Source organism: Centruroides vittatus, unplaced genomic scaffold, assembly GCF_030686945.1.
Source record: "Centruroides vittatus isolate TY-2023 unplaced genomic scaffold, ASM3068694v2 contig_1154, whole genome shotgun sequence".
NCBI classification, from domain to species: domain Eukaryota; kingdom Metazoa; phylum Arthropoda; class Arachnida; order Scorpiones; family Buthidae; genus Centruroides; species Centruroides vittatus.
In genome coordinates this window covers 1,526,814-1,547,051 of record NW_027120741.1, presented here as the reverse complement: position 1 = coordinate 1,547,051, position 20,238 = coordinate 1,526,814, and the positions used below count along the sequence as shown (strand labels likewise).

Genomic DNA, 20,238 nt, shown 5'->3' with positions numbered 1-20,238 from the left:
GCTGAAATAACCATCAGGAAGCATACAGCAATTGCTTTGTGTTAGAAACAGACTGTCTTCTGTTTGCATTTACTTGATAAGTAGTGATGGCCAAATTAGTTTCTCATCATTTTCCTGTTACTTTCTTGAAGCTCTAGGGATATTTTATATTTATATTTTAGCAATATATTTTATCATCTTTTACTAAATTTTCAATGAAACAAACCTATCTTGGCCCTAGATGCTGCATTTACTTGGTGAGATCTGTATTCTATTCTTTTATCTGTATTCTTTTTAACAATAGAGCTTTATTGGTATTTTATATTATTCTTATCAGATAACTCAATTTACAAGAGTCATCATGATTTTATAAGACAGATTTAATACCAATATCATAAAGATTAATACAATATTTGCATTTTCTTGATTATAATGCACTTTCTTTTTCCATCTTAATTAATTCAACTTGGTTTTTTTTGTTTGCTCCTCAGTTACATGTATTATGTTATTGATAAACAAGTGCACTTTCTCACCATGCTGGGCTGTATAAAAAAAGCTTTAAAATAAAGAATCTAGTTCCAACAGAAGAAACAAATTAAGCCTGAGGAAGAGTCCAGGAGTGGCATCGAAAATGTTTGCCGCTTTGAAATTTTCATACCAGTTATTGGTTGTGTGTTGAGTTGATAAACAGGCATGTCGTATCTCTTCCATCACTTCAGTTTTGGTTTTCGTTAGTTTAATCTTATTTTAACTTTTAAAATATTGTATTTTTTTAATATTTAATATTTTCTTAAGTACAATAAGAAAAATTATTAATTAATAATAAGATGATTTTATTATTTTTTCTCATAATATGATTTCATTACATTCTGCGATTGTCAATTGCGGAATCAAAAAAGGAAAGGTTGCCTGACAGTTAAACTTTGCTCCTAATTGCTGTTGTGATAAACCATTTTCACCTTCTCTGATAACTTTAACAGGATCTTCTATCGACAGCACTTTGCATTTCTTTCGTTTTTAGGACAATTTTGAACAAACTGAAATGAATTTCCTTTGTTGCTAGAATAATTCATTAACACTTGCACCTAATTTCAAGGGTGGAAGAAGTGCCCAAGGTGGATTCAAACAAGAGTTTAGACTAGATATATTTGCAGAAGTGGTCGCTTATTACGATTGTTGTATGTTGTTTCGGACCAAAAATCGATGCCTGCAGTTGCGTGATGCAGGCAGTTGTTTAATATGGGTAACTTATACGAAGACTCTGTGTATAAACTATTCCATGCCAGAAATTTTTGTTAGTTTTGACAGGTGCCAGTCGAATGCAGGTTGTTGCCTAAGCAGTTTTCACTGTACACAGTTTACAAAAATTATTGCAAAAACACAAAGAATCCTTCACTCGTGCGTATAGGATGACCTAGGATTTTGAAGCAGTGAAAAATGAATTAAAACCTTGTCTTATATGCAAGTAAATATGGTATTTTAATTTATGTAATTATACTAGTTACTCACAGTGCCAACTGTGTACAACTCTGTGCCTAGGGTTATAATCACCCACTATGGCACTCAGCCAGCTAACACTTTTTTCTTCCAGAATTATCTAAATCAGGGATGAGCAACACGCAGCCCGCGGGCCGCTTGCGGCCCGTTAAACATGTTTATGTGGCTCGCCATGCATTTCTAAAATTGAATTTATTTTATCGACTTTCTCCCATCAATATATTGTTATAAAATTAATTATAATAAAATGGTAGTACATACTAAACCGAAACAATTTTTTGTGACGAGATACACACTTGTCGGTGACTTGTTTAAACATGCAATACGAACGTGCCGCGTCTGTGCTTGTTTGTGTTTGCTTCTGTCACACAATCAGTCAAACTGGTAAGCTGTTAACTAGCAATTTTAGCAATTCTTGTGTTTCTTGAAAGGCGTGAGTGCAATATTATTGTCAAAAAGGTAATATTAGAGTTTTTTTTATTCAAAATTAAGGTTTCCTACAAATTTTTTTAACTTTCAAATTTTTAATCCATAATAGCATGTCGGAAAAGCAAACAAAAAAACGGAAGGTTGCAGATGAGCACAGGCATTTCCAAGAAAAGTGGAAATTTGATTATTTTTTCACTTTCGTCAAAGATAAAGTTGTATGCTTAATATGCTCAGAGACTGTGTTGACATTAAAAGAATATAACATAAAAAGGCATTACGATACAAAACATGAACAACAATATAAAAACTTAACAGGACAACTCCAGATAGATAAGTTTAATCAAATTGAAAAAAACTTGGGAAACCAACAGGCTATTTTTAAAAATCAAGCTATTTTATCAAATACGGCAGTAAAGGCTAGTTTTGTTGTCAGTCAAATACTGGCAAAATAAATGAAACCCTTTGCGGATGAAGAGATGATAAAAGAATGTCTGGCTGCTGTTGCAGAAATAGCATTTCCTGATAAAATAAATATTATTTTAAACATTAGTTTATCAAGATTCACCATTGCAAGGAGAATTGAAGACTTGTCCAAGAACATAGCAACAACGCTTGGTGAACGCATTGCAAAATTCGAATACTGTTCTTTGGCACTTGATGAGAGTTGCGATATTAGCGATACAGCACAACTGGCTATATTTTTACGTGGTATTGACACCAAATTTAATATTACCGAAGAATTGTGTTCACTGATTCCAATGCAAGGGACTACAACTGGCAAAGACCTGTACGATAAACTAAAGTTTGTGCTGGAAAATTTTTCAATTTCATTAGAAAAGTCTAATCCAGCAACTTCAACCTTTAAATTTCCGGTACAAACGACGAAAATTAACAGAAAAAACTAACGTTTTCGAATCTCCATCGAGATCTTCTTCAGGTTCGTTAATGGAATGTCATGAGAATAGAACTCTTTTGAAGTTCAAAAATCGAACATCTCCAGCGTGCGATGACGATGCAAAACATAAGATTGATATAATAGACCTGAGTCTACTAACGTTAGTAGACTCAGGTCTATTATATCAATCTTATGTTTTGCATCGTCATCGCACGCTGGAGATGTTCGATTTTTGAACTTCAAAAGAGTTCTATTCTCATGACATTCCATTAACGAACCTGAAGAAGATCTCGATGGAGATTCGAAAACGTTAGTTTTTTTCTGTTAATTTTCGTCGTTTGTACCGGAAATTTAAAGGTTGAAGTTGCTGGATTAGACTTTATATGTACCGGTAGTCACGAGTGAAGTTTGTTTTCATTAGAAAAGATTATTGGTATATCGACAGATGGAGCACGAGCAATGTCAAGCATGGAGGTAGGAGTATCGGGAAGGCTATTTCAAGACATTAAGAAGGTCACAGGAAGGGAAATATTCGTTAACCACTGCATAATTCACCAGGAAAATTTGTGCGCGAAAAGATTGAGTTTGCCAAATGTCACAGTACCAATAATTAAACTGATCAATTTTATGAAGTCGCGCGCATTAAATCACCGTGAATTTAAAGAATTCCTGAAAGATTTAGAAACTGAATATGGCAACGTGGTTTTTAATATCGAAGTACGTTGGCTTAGTAGAGGTGCAATGCTAAAAAGAGTATACAACTTAAAAAGTGAAATATAATTGTTCTTGGATATGAAGGAATATGACTTTCCTCATTTTGGTAATAAAAAATGGATGTGCGATTTTGGGTTTCTTATCGACATGACTCAGCATCTCAATGATCTTAATGTGGAACTTTAAGGCAAAGGACAGTTTATTCACAATTTGTATGATAAAATTCAGGGCTTTGAGCACAAATTAAAATTGTGGATACAGCATCTTTTGCAGAATAATGTGTCTCACTTTCCACATTTAGAAAAAGAAAACGTTACTACTTCTCAAAAATACGCACAATATATAGACATTTTAATCAACGAATTTCAGTTACAATTTCAAATGTTCAAAGCTGAGAAGACAGCGGTTTCCACGAAAATGTTTTTTTCGCCATTTAATATCGATGTGGATACAGTTCCCGAAGACTTTCAAATGGAAGTGATTGACATGCAGAATAATACTGATTTAAAAAATGTATTTTTCTCAGTAAACATCGAAAATTTTTATAAATCTTACGTGATCCCTGAGAAATTTCTGCTTTTGACGAAAAATGCAAAGCAAATGATGTCTCTGTTCGGAAGTACGTATGTTTGCGAACAATTATTTTCAACCATGAAATTAATCAAAAATGACCACCGATCAAGACTGAGTGATGCACGATTAGAAAGCTGCGTACGTGTAGCTACCTCATCAATTCCGGCTGATATTGATCAGCTTGTATCGAAAAAACAGTGCCAAATTTCTCATTAAAAATTTCAAGTAAATTCGTTTTTCTGTTCTTTTCTTGTTTGTTTTTATTTTGCATTAAAATTTGTATATGAAATCTTTACTTTTTTTAAATTTTATATTTTTCTTCTAATATTTATTATAAATAAAGTTTTCTAAATTATTAATAAGTGTTACTTTATGTGCGGCTCGCCAAAAAATTTTAAAATTTAAATTTGCCCGTTGATTAAAAAGGTTGCTCACCCCTGATCTAAATTATTTAATGAATATTAATTTAATTATAATTATTAAATTTAATAAGATATGGCATGTAATGCTTACCTCTAGTGCCAAAAATCACTCAAGATTTAATAATTACTAGTAATGGTAATGTAGCCTACTTTAATCCTGTAATCATTTGACTTTAATATAATCTTCAGACTTTGAGATGTTTATATATGTAAATACCACAATTTTCTACGTAATATAAAATATTTTTTCATTATTCAAATTTTGAAAATTTTGTGTTTTTAATAATGTTTCAGAAAAAATGGGAAAAAAGAAAATGCAAAAAGATTCACCACCTGATGAAGGTGAAGCAGAAGAATATACAGTGGAAAAAATTCTTGACAAGCGAATTCGTCATGGAAAAGTAGAATATTACTTAAAATGGAAAGGTTATTCAGAGTAAGTATCTCTCCAAGTCTTTATTCTTAATAAACAGTTATACAACAAAATTAAAATTTTCTAATGTTTTGAATTAATATATAATAATATCTGAAACAAAGATGTGACCCTCTATCTCCCCACCCCCTTGACCTTAATCACCAAAATTTAATAGCATCAATTTCCCTAATACAAAAATCTCCCTGCAAAATTTCAGATATTTTTCACAAAAAGTACAAAAGTTAAGCTTCAAAGTGGGTAAACAAAATTGTCACCCCCTCTATCTCTCATTTACTCTTAACATACAAGAAAAAATTTAACTAACATCTTAACTTACAGGAAAAAATCCCAGATTTCTTTTTTATTTCTCAACATTTCAAGGTTTCCCGAGTTCAAAAATGTAAAAATCTTGGAGTCATTTTCTGACCAATCGCCATACTTTCTTTTTCTCTGTTACATGTAACAGCCAGGAAACTAATAGCAATGTGTTTGTTTCATTGTGATTGATTTTCAAGTGGCTTCATTGTACTATCATGTTGATATATCAATGTCACAACTGTTAACTTTCTGTTTGCTATTGCTCTCCTGTTTTTGAATATGACAACTAAAAAGTTAAACATTTTTAACTAAATTTTGTGAAGTGTGTTACAGAAGCAAATTTTCATTTCTGTTTTTGCATTACTTTTCCATAAATAAAATAAGGCTCGCTTTCTAAGTTATTGGAAACAGAAATTTATTTTTTTCATATTTTGCCTTATTAGTATAGTTTCATAGTGGGATTAATTTGCTAATCATCCAAAACCTTTCCTGTCATTTTTTTCTTTTCTTCATTCTTCTAACTTTTATAACTCTTCATATTTCTCTTTCCAAGGCTATACCTATTGGTGGGAGGCCTTCTAATCCTTTGGTAAATGTAAATGCAATCATTCAAAACATATGATGCATGTGAAATATTTCAAATAATATATACTTAACAAAATTTTTGCTAAAAGTTTATACTCTACAAGAGAATACATTAGACATTGGTAGTACTGTACATTCATTGATATCTGAGATTTTCCTACTGATTTGCTTCTATTGTAAATTGATCAGCTTGTAATTGTATACAAAATAATGTTTCTAAAAAGTTGCAAGAAATGTTTAGTAGATTATTTATAGAAACATTTATAATTTGAAAAAGCATAAGACTAAGACTGTCTGTTGTTATAGTTGCTGATTGCAATTCTTTTATCCATTGATGTTTTGCACCAGACAAAAATGTAACTAATAATTGTGCTGTTCACTTGCCAAATTGATTAACTCCATAAAACAAAAAGTGGAGAAAAGTTACAAAATAATATACATTATTTTTTAAAATTCCTTTTAAAATATAAATTCAAATAAACATTGTAGAACGTGTTATTGTGGATGTGGCTTTTATTTAACAACATATAAAATTTATAAGATAGCATAGATATGTTATAATCATTATTATTATTATGATTTTGGTGTGATTGAGAAAGTTAATCAATTTGGCAAGTGAAAAACGTAATGACATCAAATTCAGTCTTCACATAGTTTTTTTATTATAGATAAACTTCATTATGGTACATTTTTTATTAAAGATATTCACAAAAATGAATAATAACTGTTCTGTTACTATTACAATGGTTGTTGTTGTTATTTTGTTTAAATTGATTATTCAGCAGCATAAGTGGTGCCTTTTTCATCAGCTATATTTGAAGGTTCATCGTGTTGATTTGTTCTTAAATTTTTATAAGAATCATGTTTAATAGAAGGGATGAAAAAAATTATTTTTAGTTTTATCCATCTTGATATAATGGTGTAACTTTTCTTTTTTCTGAAAATAATTGCCACCAAAATTAAAACAATCATTCAATAATCCACAAGTATACTTACTTCTGTGGCAGTTGGACTGTAACTAACTAATTTTTTTTTTTTTTTTTTATTTTTTGTGATGAGATACTATTAAATAATTTTACCATTTTCTACAAGGCACTGGTCAGTGCACACAGCGATTGCAATGCTCTGTGTGCTGACATCAATCTACTTAATTACATACTATAACATAAATATGCCAGTGTGTGCTGATGGATTTGTTACCGTACGGAGTTAATTAGATTGGCTTCTGAAATAAATCAAAGTGTTTTGATGGTCAATAAAATTTTGTCATTAAGTGGTATTGATCCTTCTAATAAGGAAACTTATTATGAATATAAAATGTTACGAGTATATCAAGTGCTTTGACACTAAAATTTTTTAAAATTTGAAATATGGAGTTAATCAATTTGGCTTGTGAATGGCTCAATTCAATAATATTAATTGAATTATTAGAAATTTAGAATTATAGTGGCTGTGAAATAATTCATAATCATATAATGTGTGTTTTGGAAATTATTTATTTGAATAAAATATAATGTACTGTAAAATTTTAATTACAGTGCAGATAATACATGGGAACCAGAAGAAAATTTGGATTGTCCAGATCTCATAACAGAATTTGAAGAGAAGCGTAAGAAAAAAGCAGAAGAAAAAAAAGACACGCCTGAGAAAAAAAGAAAAGTAAATGGTACAGAAAGCAATGAAGGATTAGTTCAGAAAAAACGAAAGAAAACTGCAGAGGTATTAAATATTTTTTTTAATATGAGAGATTTGTTTTGTGTATTTTAACATGCTTTAAAATTGGTAAATTTTGTACATTATACAGACTTATTAAAGGACATATTATCTATATATATAAATACGAATGTATGTCTGTTTGTCCTTCATGCATTACTACACCATTTATCCAATTGCCATGAAACTTTGGGAAGTTGTTTAATACATTCCCGCGAAGGTTTCTGGCATATGTGAAGACCACCATTTCCCCCTTTCAAAAATATATTTATATATGGATTAAAGCTTTTATGTCCAACAGATGGCGCTAACTTCCAACGACCTAAGTTTGCTTTTCTGTGAGGCATTATGTTTTTTCTGTGAGAATGGACTAAAGCAGATCATTTTCTATCTATCTATATAAATAAAATATAACGTTTGTTTGTTCCTACCGATTCCTTTGAAATTTTGACACAACGTTGCATTTGAATACGCACGTGTTTTTATATAATATACATGTCGAAATTCCCCCCACTGGGGGGAGAGGGACAGGGTCAAGGCTTTCTGTGAAGAACTCTGCTTCTATTTATACTATTTTGCATGCGATTTTTTGTGTTTTTAATTGCATTTTAATAGGTTACATCAACAGAATATACACTAAAAAGGGATTTTTCGGTATTTCCCAGCGGGGAAAGGGACAGCATTAAGGCTTACTGTGAAGAACTCGGCTTCTATTTATACTATTTTGCATGCAGTTTTTAATTGCGTTTTAATAGGTACGTCAAGAGAATGTACACTAAGAAGGGATTTTTTGAAATTCCCCCCACGGAGGAAGTGTTATACATTTATAATAGATACATTTTGGGCCACAACAACGCGTGGCCGGGTTAGCTAGTAAATATATATTATGTATTAATAGGGTAATAAGTTTAATCAGTTTGTTTATTCATTACTTTTTCTTGATTTCAATGAATAAAGCTGTATTTATATATATATTAACTTGAAGAATTACTGCAAGTTAATCATATTGACTTGAAACTTAGCTTGATCAATGAAATAGGTTGTTTAATGTTCTGTTAACTTTAATTGACAGAACATTAAACAACCCCAATTTATCCCAGTACTGATATATTGTATTTTGCTCTCTATAAGTAGAGTCCTTATAAAAATTGAATCTTAATTTTGAATTGATAGCATAAATCCTTCTGTCTTATAATAGATGAATGCTTATAGATAATCCTTAAAGATTGAGTTAATTGTAATTGCAATTTCCTACAATAACAGTTTCTACAATTATGAGAAATGTTGTTCTCAAAGTTTTGTTTTGTACAAATAGTTTGTTTATAAGATTGCTCTCTTATTTTGAGTAAGGGTGTGACTATGCAGACGCAAGTGAGAATATGCGATGAGAAGAGGTGATGACATTTCTTACTCACATCTGCATAGTTGCATCCTAAGGAAGAATTAATCTTAAATGATGATTTCTGATCACTTTTTTTTTTTAACCTGTCTAAATGTGCCTAATTATAAAATTGAAAAAGATTTTGTTTAATTTTCTTGAAAATACATGTTTATAAATAATAAAGATTTCAAGATAATGAAGATACTGTTAATAAAAGTACAAATATGATAAATATTAAAATAAAAAATGCAACATGATTTTTGAAATTATATAATGGCGTAATTACTTGTCTAGATAAAAAAATTCTCATATTAGTACTTTAAATTTATAACAACTGTTTTATGTTATAATTAGCAGTTAGTATCATAGGTTAATATTGTTACCATGTGTTCCCTATATATTAGGATTGTTGTTATACTTCAGTAATTTATTTTCTGAATTTTCACAAAAAATATATTAATTTTTAAAATTAACAATATTTTAAATACAGTGTATGAAACAATCAAAATCTCAGTAAATGAAAGTTGTAAAATTTAAAATGGAATAGTTTATGAAATGTTAAAAGTTATGTAACATATTGAAAACAGAAATAAGCTTAATGATGATATAAAATAAAGTTGAAAACCCACAAATTTTATGTTTTTAGTTTTAATTTGTCCAAATGTTTCTCATATTAACACTTAAATGTAATATTAGATTTTCATCTGTTTTTCTTAGTGTTTAATTCTATGTATGAATTTAATTTATAATTTGCTTCATGTTACAGTGTTACCTTACTAATCTAAATTAATTATATGGATTATTGAAAAATTTATATTAGTAGGGTTATATATACAAAACAAGAAAGAAGATGCCTACAGAAAAACATATATTTAAAAAAAAAATTTAATTTTTGCTAAAACATTTAATCATGTATTCTAAAACTTTTAGTTCTTTCTGGATTTTTGGAATTTCTGAAAAATTACTTCAAAGCCTTTTTTCACCGATGGTTTGGGATTTTTTTATTTATTATTTTTTTTATATCCATCATCAGGTAGCCCTTACATGAAACATCACACATTAAATTCCAAAAAAAAAACAGAGAATATAGAATTACAAAGATTTTAAATGTAATGTCCAAACAGACAAAACACACAAATTCTAAAGAGGAACACATTCAAATGTTCAAAATATGTGCTACCAACAAATTACAAAAAAATTGAAACATAACATGACATTAAAATACATTACATAGAAAGTCAGTTATCAGTTTATAAAACATTTAAGTTAGTCTATCACTTGATAAAAAAAAATTGTACAATTTTTAAAATTATCCACAGTCCATCCAGTCCTTGATGTTCCAAAATATGAGTTTTGGAAAAAATGGAAATCTATAAGTCATTCATACTGGAAAGATTAGAGATGCTAAGGACTTATCCAATGCATGGAGGTTGCCTCATGAGGTTTTATAAACTTTAAGGTAAAGCTAAAAGGAATCCTGGGATGCATATACTTTTATAATCAAACTGATCTAAGATTACTCCGATCATTCAAATCATGTACACAAATGAACTATAGCAATCTGGTCACTATCTACATATACAAACACTATCTAGGATCAACTGGATTGTGATCAAACTAATGCAAGTGAAAGATGGATAAAAAAGATTAAAGATGATGGCCTCTTTGGTCAAGCTTATATTTGAGGGCATGTTTAACTGTCAAAGTGAAAAGTATTTAAAACTTATAAATAGTAAGTAAAACATCATTATTAAAATAGCCAATAAACCGAGATGAAAAAATAAGTATTAAGAGCCAATTTTGAGAGATTATATGGCAAGAATGCATGGTGAGAATGCAAGCACTTTCCCATTTTGCCGTTTTGTGAGCAATTTCATTCACAGAGTAAATACGATTCAATTCTACTTGTATACTTTCTGCCAACTAAAACACATGACAGAAGCAATCTGTATCACGTGACAAAGACTGATCTGATCTTGCAGATCGATCCATCTGAAACAAAAAGTATATGCACTCCTGGTGATGTAGATGATTTCTGGTGTTTTGAGCATGCTAGAATTTTGTTTTGGGGATTTTTTGTATTATCATTAGCATAATAAACTACTGGTATTAAAAGATTTAGAAGTGGCTTTTTAGAATATTTAGTGGAAAACAAACAAAATTGATTTTAATTAGAAAGAGTACACTTGACTTACTGATGAAATTGAGAAAATTAGAGAAATGATTATCATAATTATGAGAAGTATATCTAATGTTTTAATTACATAATGTAACAACATTTATTAATTATGGTAAAATATAACAAGTTTTTCTTTTCCTGATGATTGAAGCATTTCAAATTTATTGTAACTGTAAAGTTGGATCATGAAAGCATTTTATTATTATTATGTTGGGTTTAGTGGGTTATACTCGGTTGACACCGGTGGCTGTGTACTATGCTGGACCAGAGTCAAGGCATAGCAACTAAAACAAAACTAAAATTAAATAAGTGTGGTCAGTGTTTGTATTCAGGAATTTCCTAACAATATGGTACATATTCAATATTGTGGCCTTCTGTAGTGTGATTTTTGTATTTCTATTCAATTGTAATGTTCCCAGGCTTTTGTGTAGTGTGTGTGGTATCATGCCTGTACAGGAGAGAACAACAGGTACAATAAGTACCCTATTCATCCTCCACAGATGCCTTATTACCTGGGTGAGTTCTGTGTACTTGCTAATTTTTCCAGTAAATGTATTTTGTGCATTGTGAGTGTTTGGAATGGATATGTCTATAATGTATGTGATTTTATTGTGTTTGTCGATGAGTGTGATGTCTAGTCTTTTGTGGTAAATTGTTTTATCTGTGATTATGGCTCTGTCGTAGTATTGATACATTTTGTGTGTGTTGTTTTCCAGTACTGTTTATGGAATATACTTGTAGTATGGTTCGTGGATGTCTAATAATTTGTGTTTCTTTGCAAACTTTTGGTGTATTATATTTGCTACTTGATTGTGTCTGTGTAAATAATGTCTGTGCCAAGAGCTTGCAACCAGAAGTGATGTGTTGTATAGTTTCTGGCATGATGTGACATTTTCTGCATGTGTCATTTGTGAGTGTTGTATCTTTGAGTATGTGTTTTCTGTAGTTTTTAGTATTTATGACCTGATCCTGTATGGCAATCATGAATCCTTCTGTCTCCCCAAAGAGGCATCCCTGAGCTAACTAGCTGTTTGATGCAGTTTTGTCAACAAAATCCTGGGTCAGGTTGTAAGGATGCCTGCCATGGAGTGCCTTTCGAGCCCACGATTGCTTAATGGTGTCTATGCTTTTTATATGTTGTGTTGTGTCCATATGATGTGAGTGTAAGTTTAATGGTGTGTTATTTGAGTCTGCTAGAGTTACTGCTTTATGTAATTGTGATGTTTCTTGTTTTTTGTAGAAAAACTCTCGCAGTGACTGTATTTGTTTGTAGTAAGGTTAACTATGTCAATCAGGCCACGTTTGCCATCTTTACGTGGAAGGGTTAATCTTTCTGTGGCAGATTTAGGATGGTATTGTTTATGCTTAGTAAGTGTTGTTCTTGTTTTCCTTTGGAGTTGCTCAAGATCTATGTGAGTCCAATGTATAACTCCAAAAGAATATATGGTACTAGGATGACATACATGTTTATTGCTTTAACTGTGTGTTTTGCATTTAACTGTGTTCTGAGAATAGCATTTAACCTACTTTGGTATTCTTTAATTAATCTTTGCTTTATATGTGCATGTTTTGTTAGTTTGGCCTGTTGGAATTCTAAATACTTGTAGAACTCGCCCTCTTCCGTGGATTCAATAATGTCCCCATTTCCAAGTGCAAAATCTTCTTCCTTCGGAATTCCTTTTTCTATGTAAAGTGTTTTGCATTTGTCTAGGCCAAACTCTTTGCTGTCTGCAATTGTGTTTTCAGTCCATAGTATGTCACTACTGTGACTGCCCTAGCATAAACTAATGTATGAATGTCTGAGAGTGTAGAAATTGAATGAATGTAGTGTGGTAGTAAGTGAGTGTTTACATAATTTAGTGTTTTTCCTACTTTCCTTTGACGTGTTGATTTTTGGTATTCGTGGTCATTGTGTGGGATCTGTGCCTGTATATTTAGTGAGTGTTTCCTGAAATATAAGTGAGAGCATATTAACTAAATCCATGTCTATGTTATCAGTGATGGATGAGGAAGTGTCTGTAGTATCATTAGTGGTAATTGTTGTATGTGTGTTATTATCAATGCTTGTTGCTGGATTATCCTGACAGGTTACATGATCTTCATTAATGTTAAATGTTTCTGTCTGTTGATGTATTTGATCAGCAACCTGTTGTTTGATAAGTTCAAGTGTTGTTTGTGGAATAAGGTTGTTGTGTATAATTGTTCTTTTTTGATCAACAACCTTTGTTCGGTGACAGTGAGGTGAGGATATTGTTGTGTGAATCTATGGTGTAGTTGTTGTCTGTATGCTGTCGTGTTTGTTTCGAGTTTTGTGATGGTGTAGTAAGTACGGATGATAAACTCGTTCATTTCTACTGTCCATTTCATTCGTTGGCCTGGTTTTCCAGCCTTTGTGGTCTGTGGATGCATTGCCACAGAAACACCAAGGCTAGGTTGGTTCCTCACATCTGTTGAGGGCATTGCAGTAGCCATGCTTGGGCCGGTGCTGCTTTCACCATTGGTAACCAAGGGAGACTGTGACCCATTTTTTGAACGTGAGCTTCTGCCTAACCCACGAATGCGAACCTTGTTAACCTGGGCGACATCTGAGCCAGTGTCATATTTAGATCTGGTTACTACCATGATAAATATCACCACAGAATGTGGGTGTGGTCACTCTTAGCTTCATTTCTCCCCATAGACCTTATTGGCATGGGTGTCTCTACCAGGAGCTTGTGCTCCAGCCTGCATTGCTCTATGGTTCAGTAAAATTATTGGGCTTTCCCACCACAACCAGGTGGTGACCACGGGAGTTATTATTAGTAATAGTATTGTATTATTATTATTATTATTATATATTATCTAGTAATTATAATATCACATGCATTAAAATATTATATATGAAATATTTATTAAAAATAATTTGTTTGCTGTTTTATAGGAGGACAATAGACCACGTGGTTTTGATCGTGGTTTAGATCCTGAAAGAATAATTGGTGCAACAGATTCTAGTGGTGAATTAATGTTCCTTATTAAATGGTATATATTATTTATATAAATTCTGAATCTAGTTTATTAATTTATATATATTTAAGCTTTGTTCACTGATCAGAATAAAACTGAAATCAACTCTGTATTAGAGAAAACTTATTTATAAAGGTATAATCAATATCAGTGGATATCAATATACAGATATCCCCCATATAAGACAGTAATTAGATTCTGAAAAAGTGCCATGTTATCTGAATCTATGCTATACAAAACAGTAGGTTGGGTTCCAAAACTTAGCAAAGGTATACTATTCTTTTTTCATAATTAAGAGAAATATGTTTATTAGAACAATCAATAATTAATTACAATCAAAAGTATTGCGTGTTAAATATTAATTTTTTTTTACTTTACTACTAAACATCAGTAAATGAGGATATTTTATTTTTGGCAAAAAATATTATTTGAGCTTTTCTGTTTCCCTTAATCTGTATTAGCAACATCTTGATTTTTTTTTCCTACATTTTTCATAAAATTTGATATTTTTCTTTACTTGCATTTACTTGAGGAATCTTTAAAAATTTCATTTTTTTTATGCAGTAACTTTTAATAAAATATTTGATAACAAACTACAGTAACAGTTCTTTGATTTCATTTAGAGCACTAACACCAGTGACAATGATAGCACCTGGTTTATAAGAAAGGTAAAATAGGAAGCTGGGACAAGGCAAAAAAAATATTGTACAATCAGTTCTCATTAAAGAAAACCAGGCATAAGGCATGAAACAACATTACCCATGGACTTTAGAATGTTGAAACTTTCAAATGAGACAATGTGCATGTGTTGCTTGCTTGAATAATAAAATTATCAAATGACTCTGTTATGACATTTTGTATGGGAATGTCTCCATTTCTCTAACCATGTTGTACAAGAGATACCTGTATTGGCATATCGGAATCAGTTCATTTTACAAACCAATGTCTAATCTTTTCCTTTTCTGAAGATGATAACTGCACTGAAGGCATATCAGAATGTTTCTGATTTATCTATATTAATTTGTTTCTCAAATTGATGTTTCAATCTCTTGCTCTTTTTCAATAGGGGCTATCAAAAAGATAAAAAAGAGAGAGAGAAATCAGAGCTTTGATTTGAGATGATTCAGAACATTCTGATGTGCTGGTATATCAGTATAGAATTGATATTGATAATCATATCTACTTATTTATATGTAGAATGAATAACTTGCAAACACTAGTTTATTCTTGTTAATCTGTACATAATAAGCATTAATCTGTTTGTATTTGCATTAAAAATGCACAGACCTAAAAACTGTCCAAAAATAGAATTATCTTTCAGTTAACAAAGTTTATAATTTACTAAAAATCCAGCTATTATCATATGCATATGAAAAAATTTACGTACATATGTTACTTTTTGCTGTTTGTGGTAGTAAAATTTCTTATAGTTAGCATAAAAAATTTCTCCCAAAAAAAATAATATGTTAAAAATGACCCACTGCATCAATCACTACTGTTTGATAATAGATTTCAGATATTCACTGCGTTAAAAGATAATAGATCTTTTATTTGTGTTTTAGTTTTAAGAAAGAAGTGTAAATACTTTGCTTGCAAAAACACACTTAAATCTTTGTCTATCTCATTTTCTAATGATTATTTTAATCTGTACAGATAACTACAGGTACTCCTCACTTTACGACCGAGTTCCGTTCCGACGACTACGTTGTTAAGCGAATTGGTCGATAAGCGAGGAGCTTGTGTCAGGAATATAGGATCGTTGTAAACTTATACAACAAACTTCAAATTTATTCATAAAAAGACTATTATAATACGCTATTAGCATATTATAGTACTATAAGACTATTATATTACGTGCAAGCCTATTATAGTACGCTTAGTGCGCATGTTACCATTTGCCACTGACAAACACTCAAGCTGAGAAAGAGGATTCCCCGAATTGTAGGTCAAAACTCGATTGGTCATAAGTGCGAGTGGTCGTTAAGCAGATAGGTCGTAAAGTGAGGAGTACCTGTATTTAGTAAGTGAAAAGTATCCTCAATTCTGAGATTATTATAGTTAATAAAACTGCCTGTTATTACAGAAAGAACAAGAGATAATCTTTATTGAAATCAATAAATGAAAGCATTATTTATTATATACTAGAAAGCAGACTATTTGTTAAAACATTATGGTACTTCAAGTTTCAGCAATCATTATATATAATATAATATAGAAATTAGCATTAAAAAAAATGTCACACAGGCAATCATAATTAGTGTTTTATCTATGATGGGATCTGTGTTCTGGCAATTATATAAGTCTGACTGCATCTGCACTCCAGCAAACCAGAGCTACAATTATTTATCTGTTGCTTCAAAGATTTAATTGATTATTTTGAGTACTTACTGCATAGTTTGATTTAAAAGTTTGTTGTAATCTGAATATATTTTAATAATAACTATGCATTTATTAAACACTTTCTTAATTACTTTTCGTTTATAGTTATTTGAGATGAAAATGATTCCTATTTAGGAATTTTAAAGTAATTGTTTAATTATTGCATTCTATAATTTTCTCTTAATATCTTAAAAAGTGCAGGAGCCCCTTGTTATATTGCGCTTGTCGGGAGACAAAGAAAAAGAGCAATATAACAAGAGTACTAAAAATTCTGGGCTTTTACTAAAATATATTATACATGCAATGAATCTCTATCTTCTGTTCTTTCATCAGCAAGTGTTTCTGATATAAAATAATCTTCTCAATCTTATATTAAGATTGAGTCCTGTGTAGAAGCACTTATGGAGTTCTTGTTCAGAGATAACCCAACGTTAACACAACACAGAAATGAGGTTATAGAAATGGCTAACCTAGTATGTTGTGAATCCTTCTTCGCGTACGAAGACCAAGTATATAAGCAAAAAAGGGGAGTACCGATGGAAAGCCCAATTTCGGGGCTCCTCTGCGAGCTTGTGGTTAGTAAAGTAGAAGAAAAGGTTTTGTGAGGCTTCGAAAGGGATATAGTATTCTACAAGAGATATGTAGACGACGTTTTTATAATATGGAAGAACAATCGAGTAATTGCTAACTTTGTAGATAGAATTAACGAGAACGAAGAGGGCCTTAACGTGAAGCTAGAACAGAAAAGCTCCAGGATAGTACATTTCTTAGACATTAATGTTATATTTAGCAAAGGCATATATCCACTGGCGTATTCATTAAACCAACGCATAGCCCACTATATATCCCTGCAAGCTCTAATGACCCTTATAAATATAAGTTAGCGGCATTTAGAGCATTGGTTAGAAGGGCCTTTATATACTGTGAGAATGTGATAGACCGGGATACAGAGATAGAAAGAATTATACAGATAGCAGGAACATTAGGTTATAGGAGGAAAGTCATTGAGGGAATTATTAGAAAATTTGAGGCCAGTAATGATAAAGACACTAGGCACGGGCCTTACAGATACACGAAATTTACATACAATAAGTATCTGGGAGGGATTATGAAAGAAATAGCAAGCACTAAGGATACAAGGGTGATCTTAAAAAGAGCTCCGAATTTGTATAAAATACTTAGAAACGATAAAGGGTTAGTTAAAAAAGAAGATAAGGTGGGTGTGTATAAGATTCCCTACGAGAACCAGCTATTAGGTATTAATAAAGATTATGTAGGGGTTACTACTAGAAACCTAGGAATAAGGATGAAGGAACATAAATATGATATTAGAAAAGGTTTCAACACAACAGTACTAGCCCAGATGGGGCAGACGGAGGGATCCTTGGTACATTGGAATGAGGCGAAAATCATAAAGCAGGTACACTCCCCAACTTTGGCAAGAACGGCTGAAAAGATAGAAATTTACAGAAGCAAGATAAAAGATAAATGTATTAACGCAAGGGACGCAGAAGGTCTTCCTTCGGCTTGGAAATATGCCGTTAAGAATTTATAAGAGGCACGTGAGCTCTAGTATATTTTAATGGTGAAGTATTTCTGGTTAGGATAGATAGTATTATATATGGGCACTGGTAAAACGTTTTTTTATCTTACATTTGTTGTATCTTTTACGATTTTATTGTATATTTATTTATATTACTATGTTCTTCTTTTTTTGTTTTTATTTATTTTTGTATATTTATTTATTTATATTACCATTTTCTTCCTTTTTTGTTTTTATTTATTTTTGTATATTTATTTATTTATATTACCATGTTCATCCTCTTTGTTTTTATTTTTTGTCCGTTACTAATGATTTGAATTTTTTCAAACAATTGTATTCTATTAATGGAACGATATTGTTTCTTTTTCGAAAGTTAAAACCTGAAGATGGCTTATTGAGTAAGCCGAAAACATTAGTTAAATTAATAAATCTCTCAGCGAACATTAAGGTGTTAGTTTAAGTTTTTTGTATAAGTTTTTTGTTTTTTGACTACCATATAACCATTTTCACATTTATCTACATACAGTATTAGTTCGTTGTTCTGTATCAGATGGTACAGTACTCGTACATAACTTTCCTGACCATTTGTGTGGGCTAGAACTTCTCTTTATGACTTTTTTCAATAATTAGACTTAGCACTCTGTACAGAAACCAAAGGACTAATTTGAACTGAAGTAATTGTGATATATTGTACTGTATTTATTTTTGTTACCAGTTTCTTGGTTATAGAGTCACATGCATTCAAAATTGGTATTGAGCCAAGGGAAAATGGTATTCTTACAACTGCAACATTATACTCAGGCAAGAATGTACAATTAACAAATTCATTCTTAGATTTTTTTGTGTATATAGGTTTTCTGTAGATCTGTCTATCTTATTCCAGATAAACTGGAGATTTAATAAATGGGGTTCCACTGTATGAACAAATAATCACAGTTCTCTATTGTTTTTAAGTTTGTTAAATTAAAAAATATTTTACATCTTGGTTATTCTGAAAATTGAATTAACAGTAGAAAATATTAAATGTATGCATCTAGCATAGGGACAAATTATTCTCATTTATACAAGTTTTATTCTTCAGCTAGTTCCATGTTTATATAGTTTTATAGCATCTTTTATGTTTGAAATGAATACTTTGAATTAAATATATAATGATTTAAGTTAAATTAAAATACAAGGTGGTTTAAATGTTCTTTGTGGTTTAGAAAGTTTATTATGCAGAGTCTGCATGGTGCACATGAAAGAAATGTGAGCTGAAAGTGCAACTCAAAAAGTTTATTTATATACAGAAAGAAATTAGTCAAGTTCAATATGAGCACCATGAGTAGCTCAAATGACCCACATACCAATATTCAACGTCTTTCCACACATTGTGTAGCATGTCAGGATCAACTTTTGCACGAGAATCATTTATTCATTGCTTTTTCTCTTGAATTGTCAGCAGTGGGGGGACAGACACTGTCTTTAACAAATCTCAATAGAATGGATCCAGGGGGTGTCACATCTGGGTATCTGAGAGGCCACACCAAAGGGGCTCTATGCTGAGTCCAACATTGGGGCAGATGTTGAGGTATGTCTTCTTTTGTTATGCAATGTGTTATGCAATTCTTTTGTTATGCTTCAGTTGAGGTTATGCAATGTGTGATGAGAGGTTGGAATATCAATATGGTGTCATTCAAGCTACTCGTGTTCAAACTGAACTTGAGTAGTTTCTTTCTATGTATAAATAAATTTTTTTTAGTTTCTCTTTCATGTTTGTTTCATGTATGTATCTTGCAAACTTGCTCAGTAATGAATTTTCAAAACTGGAAAGAACACTGGACACTATGTGTAATATTAATTAGAACTTTTTTAAAACTATTATTAAATAAAAAAAATATATATCTTTCAGGAAAGGAAGTGATGAAGCTGATTTGGTTCCATCACGTATAGCTAATGTTAAGTGTCCCCAGGTGGTCATCAAATTCTATGAAGAAAGATTAACTTGGCATACCAGTTCAAACCAAGAAGAAGAAGTGAAGACTGAGAAAGATTCATAATGGTTTTTACATAAAATGGATAGTTCATGTGTTTAAGGTGATGAGAAGTTTCTATTTGGTTTATTATTATTTTTTTCTTTTTGTATAAATGCATATAATATCCATTGTGGAAACTTTTCTGTTTTACATTTGAGTAGTGATTTTTTTCATAACCATTTTAATGATCATCTTATG

General features: G+C 31.0%; 1 protein-coding gene across 1 annotated transcript in view; it reads left to right on the top strand.

Annotated features, from left to right (window-relative positions):
• Positions 1-20,238, top strand: part of LOC136979418 (chromobox protein homolog 1-like) — a 60,416-nt gene that overhangs the window by 37,871 nt on the left and 2,307 nt on the right. Inside the window, exons 3-6 of the mRNA XM_067275397.1 lie at positions 4,804-4,945; positions 7,366-7,546; positions 14,021-14,118; positions 19,917-20,101. Of these exons, the coding sequence (XP_067131498.1) occupies positions 4,804-4,945; positions 7,366-7,546; positions 14,021-14,118; positions 19,917-20,064 (569 nt within the window). The 3' untranslated portion in view covers positions 20,065-20,101. The remainder of the gene's footprint in view (positions 1-4,803; positions 4,946-7,365; positions 7,547-14,020; positions 14,119-19,916; positions 20,102-20,238) is intronic.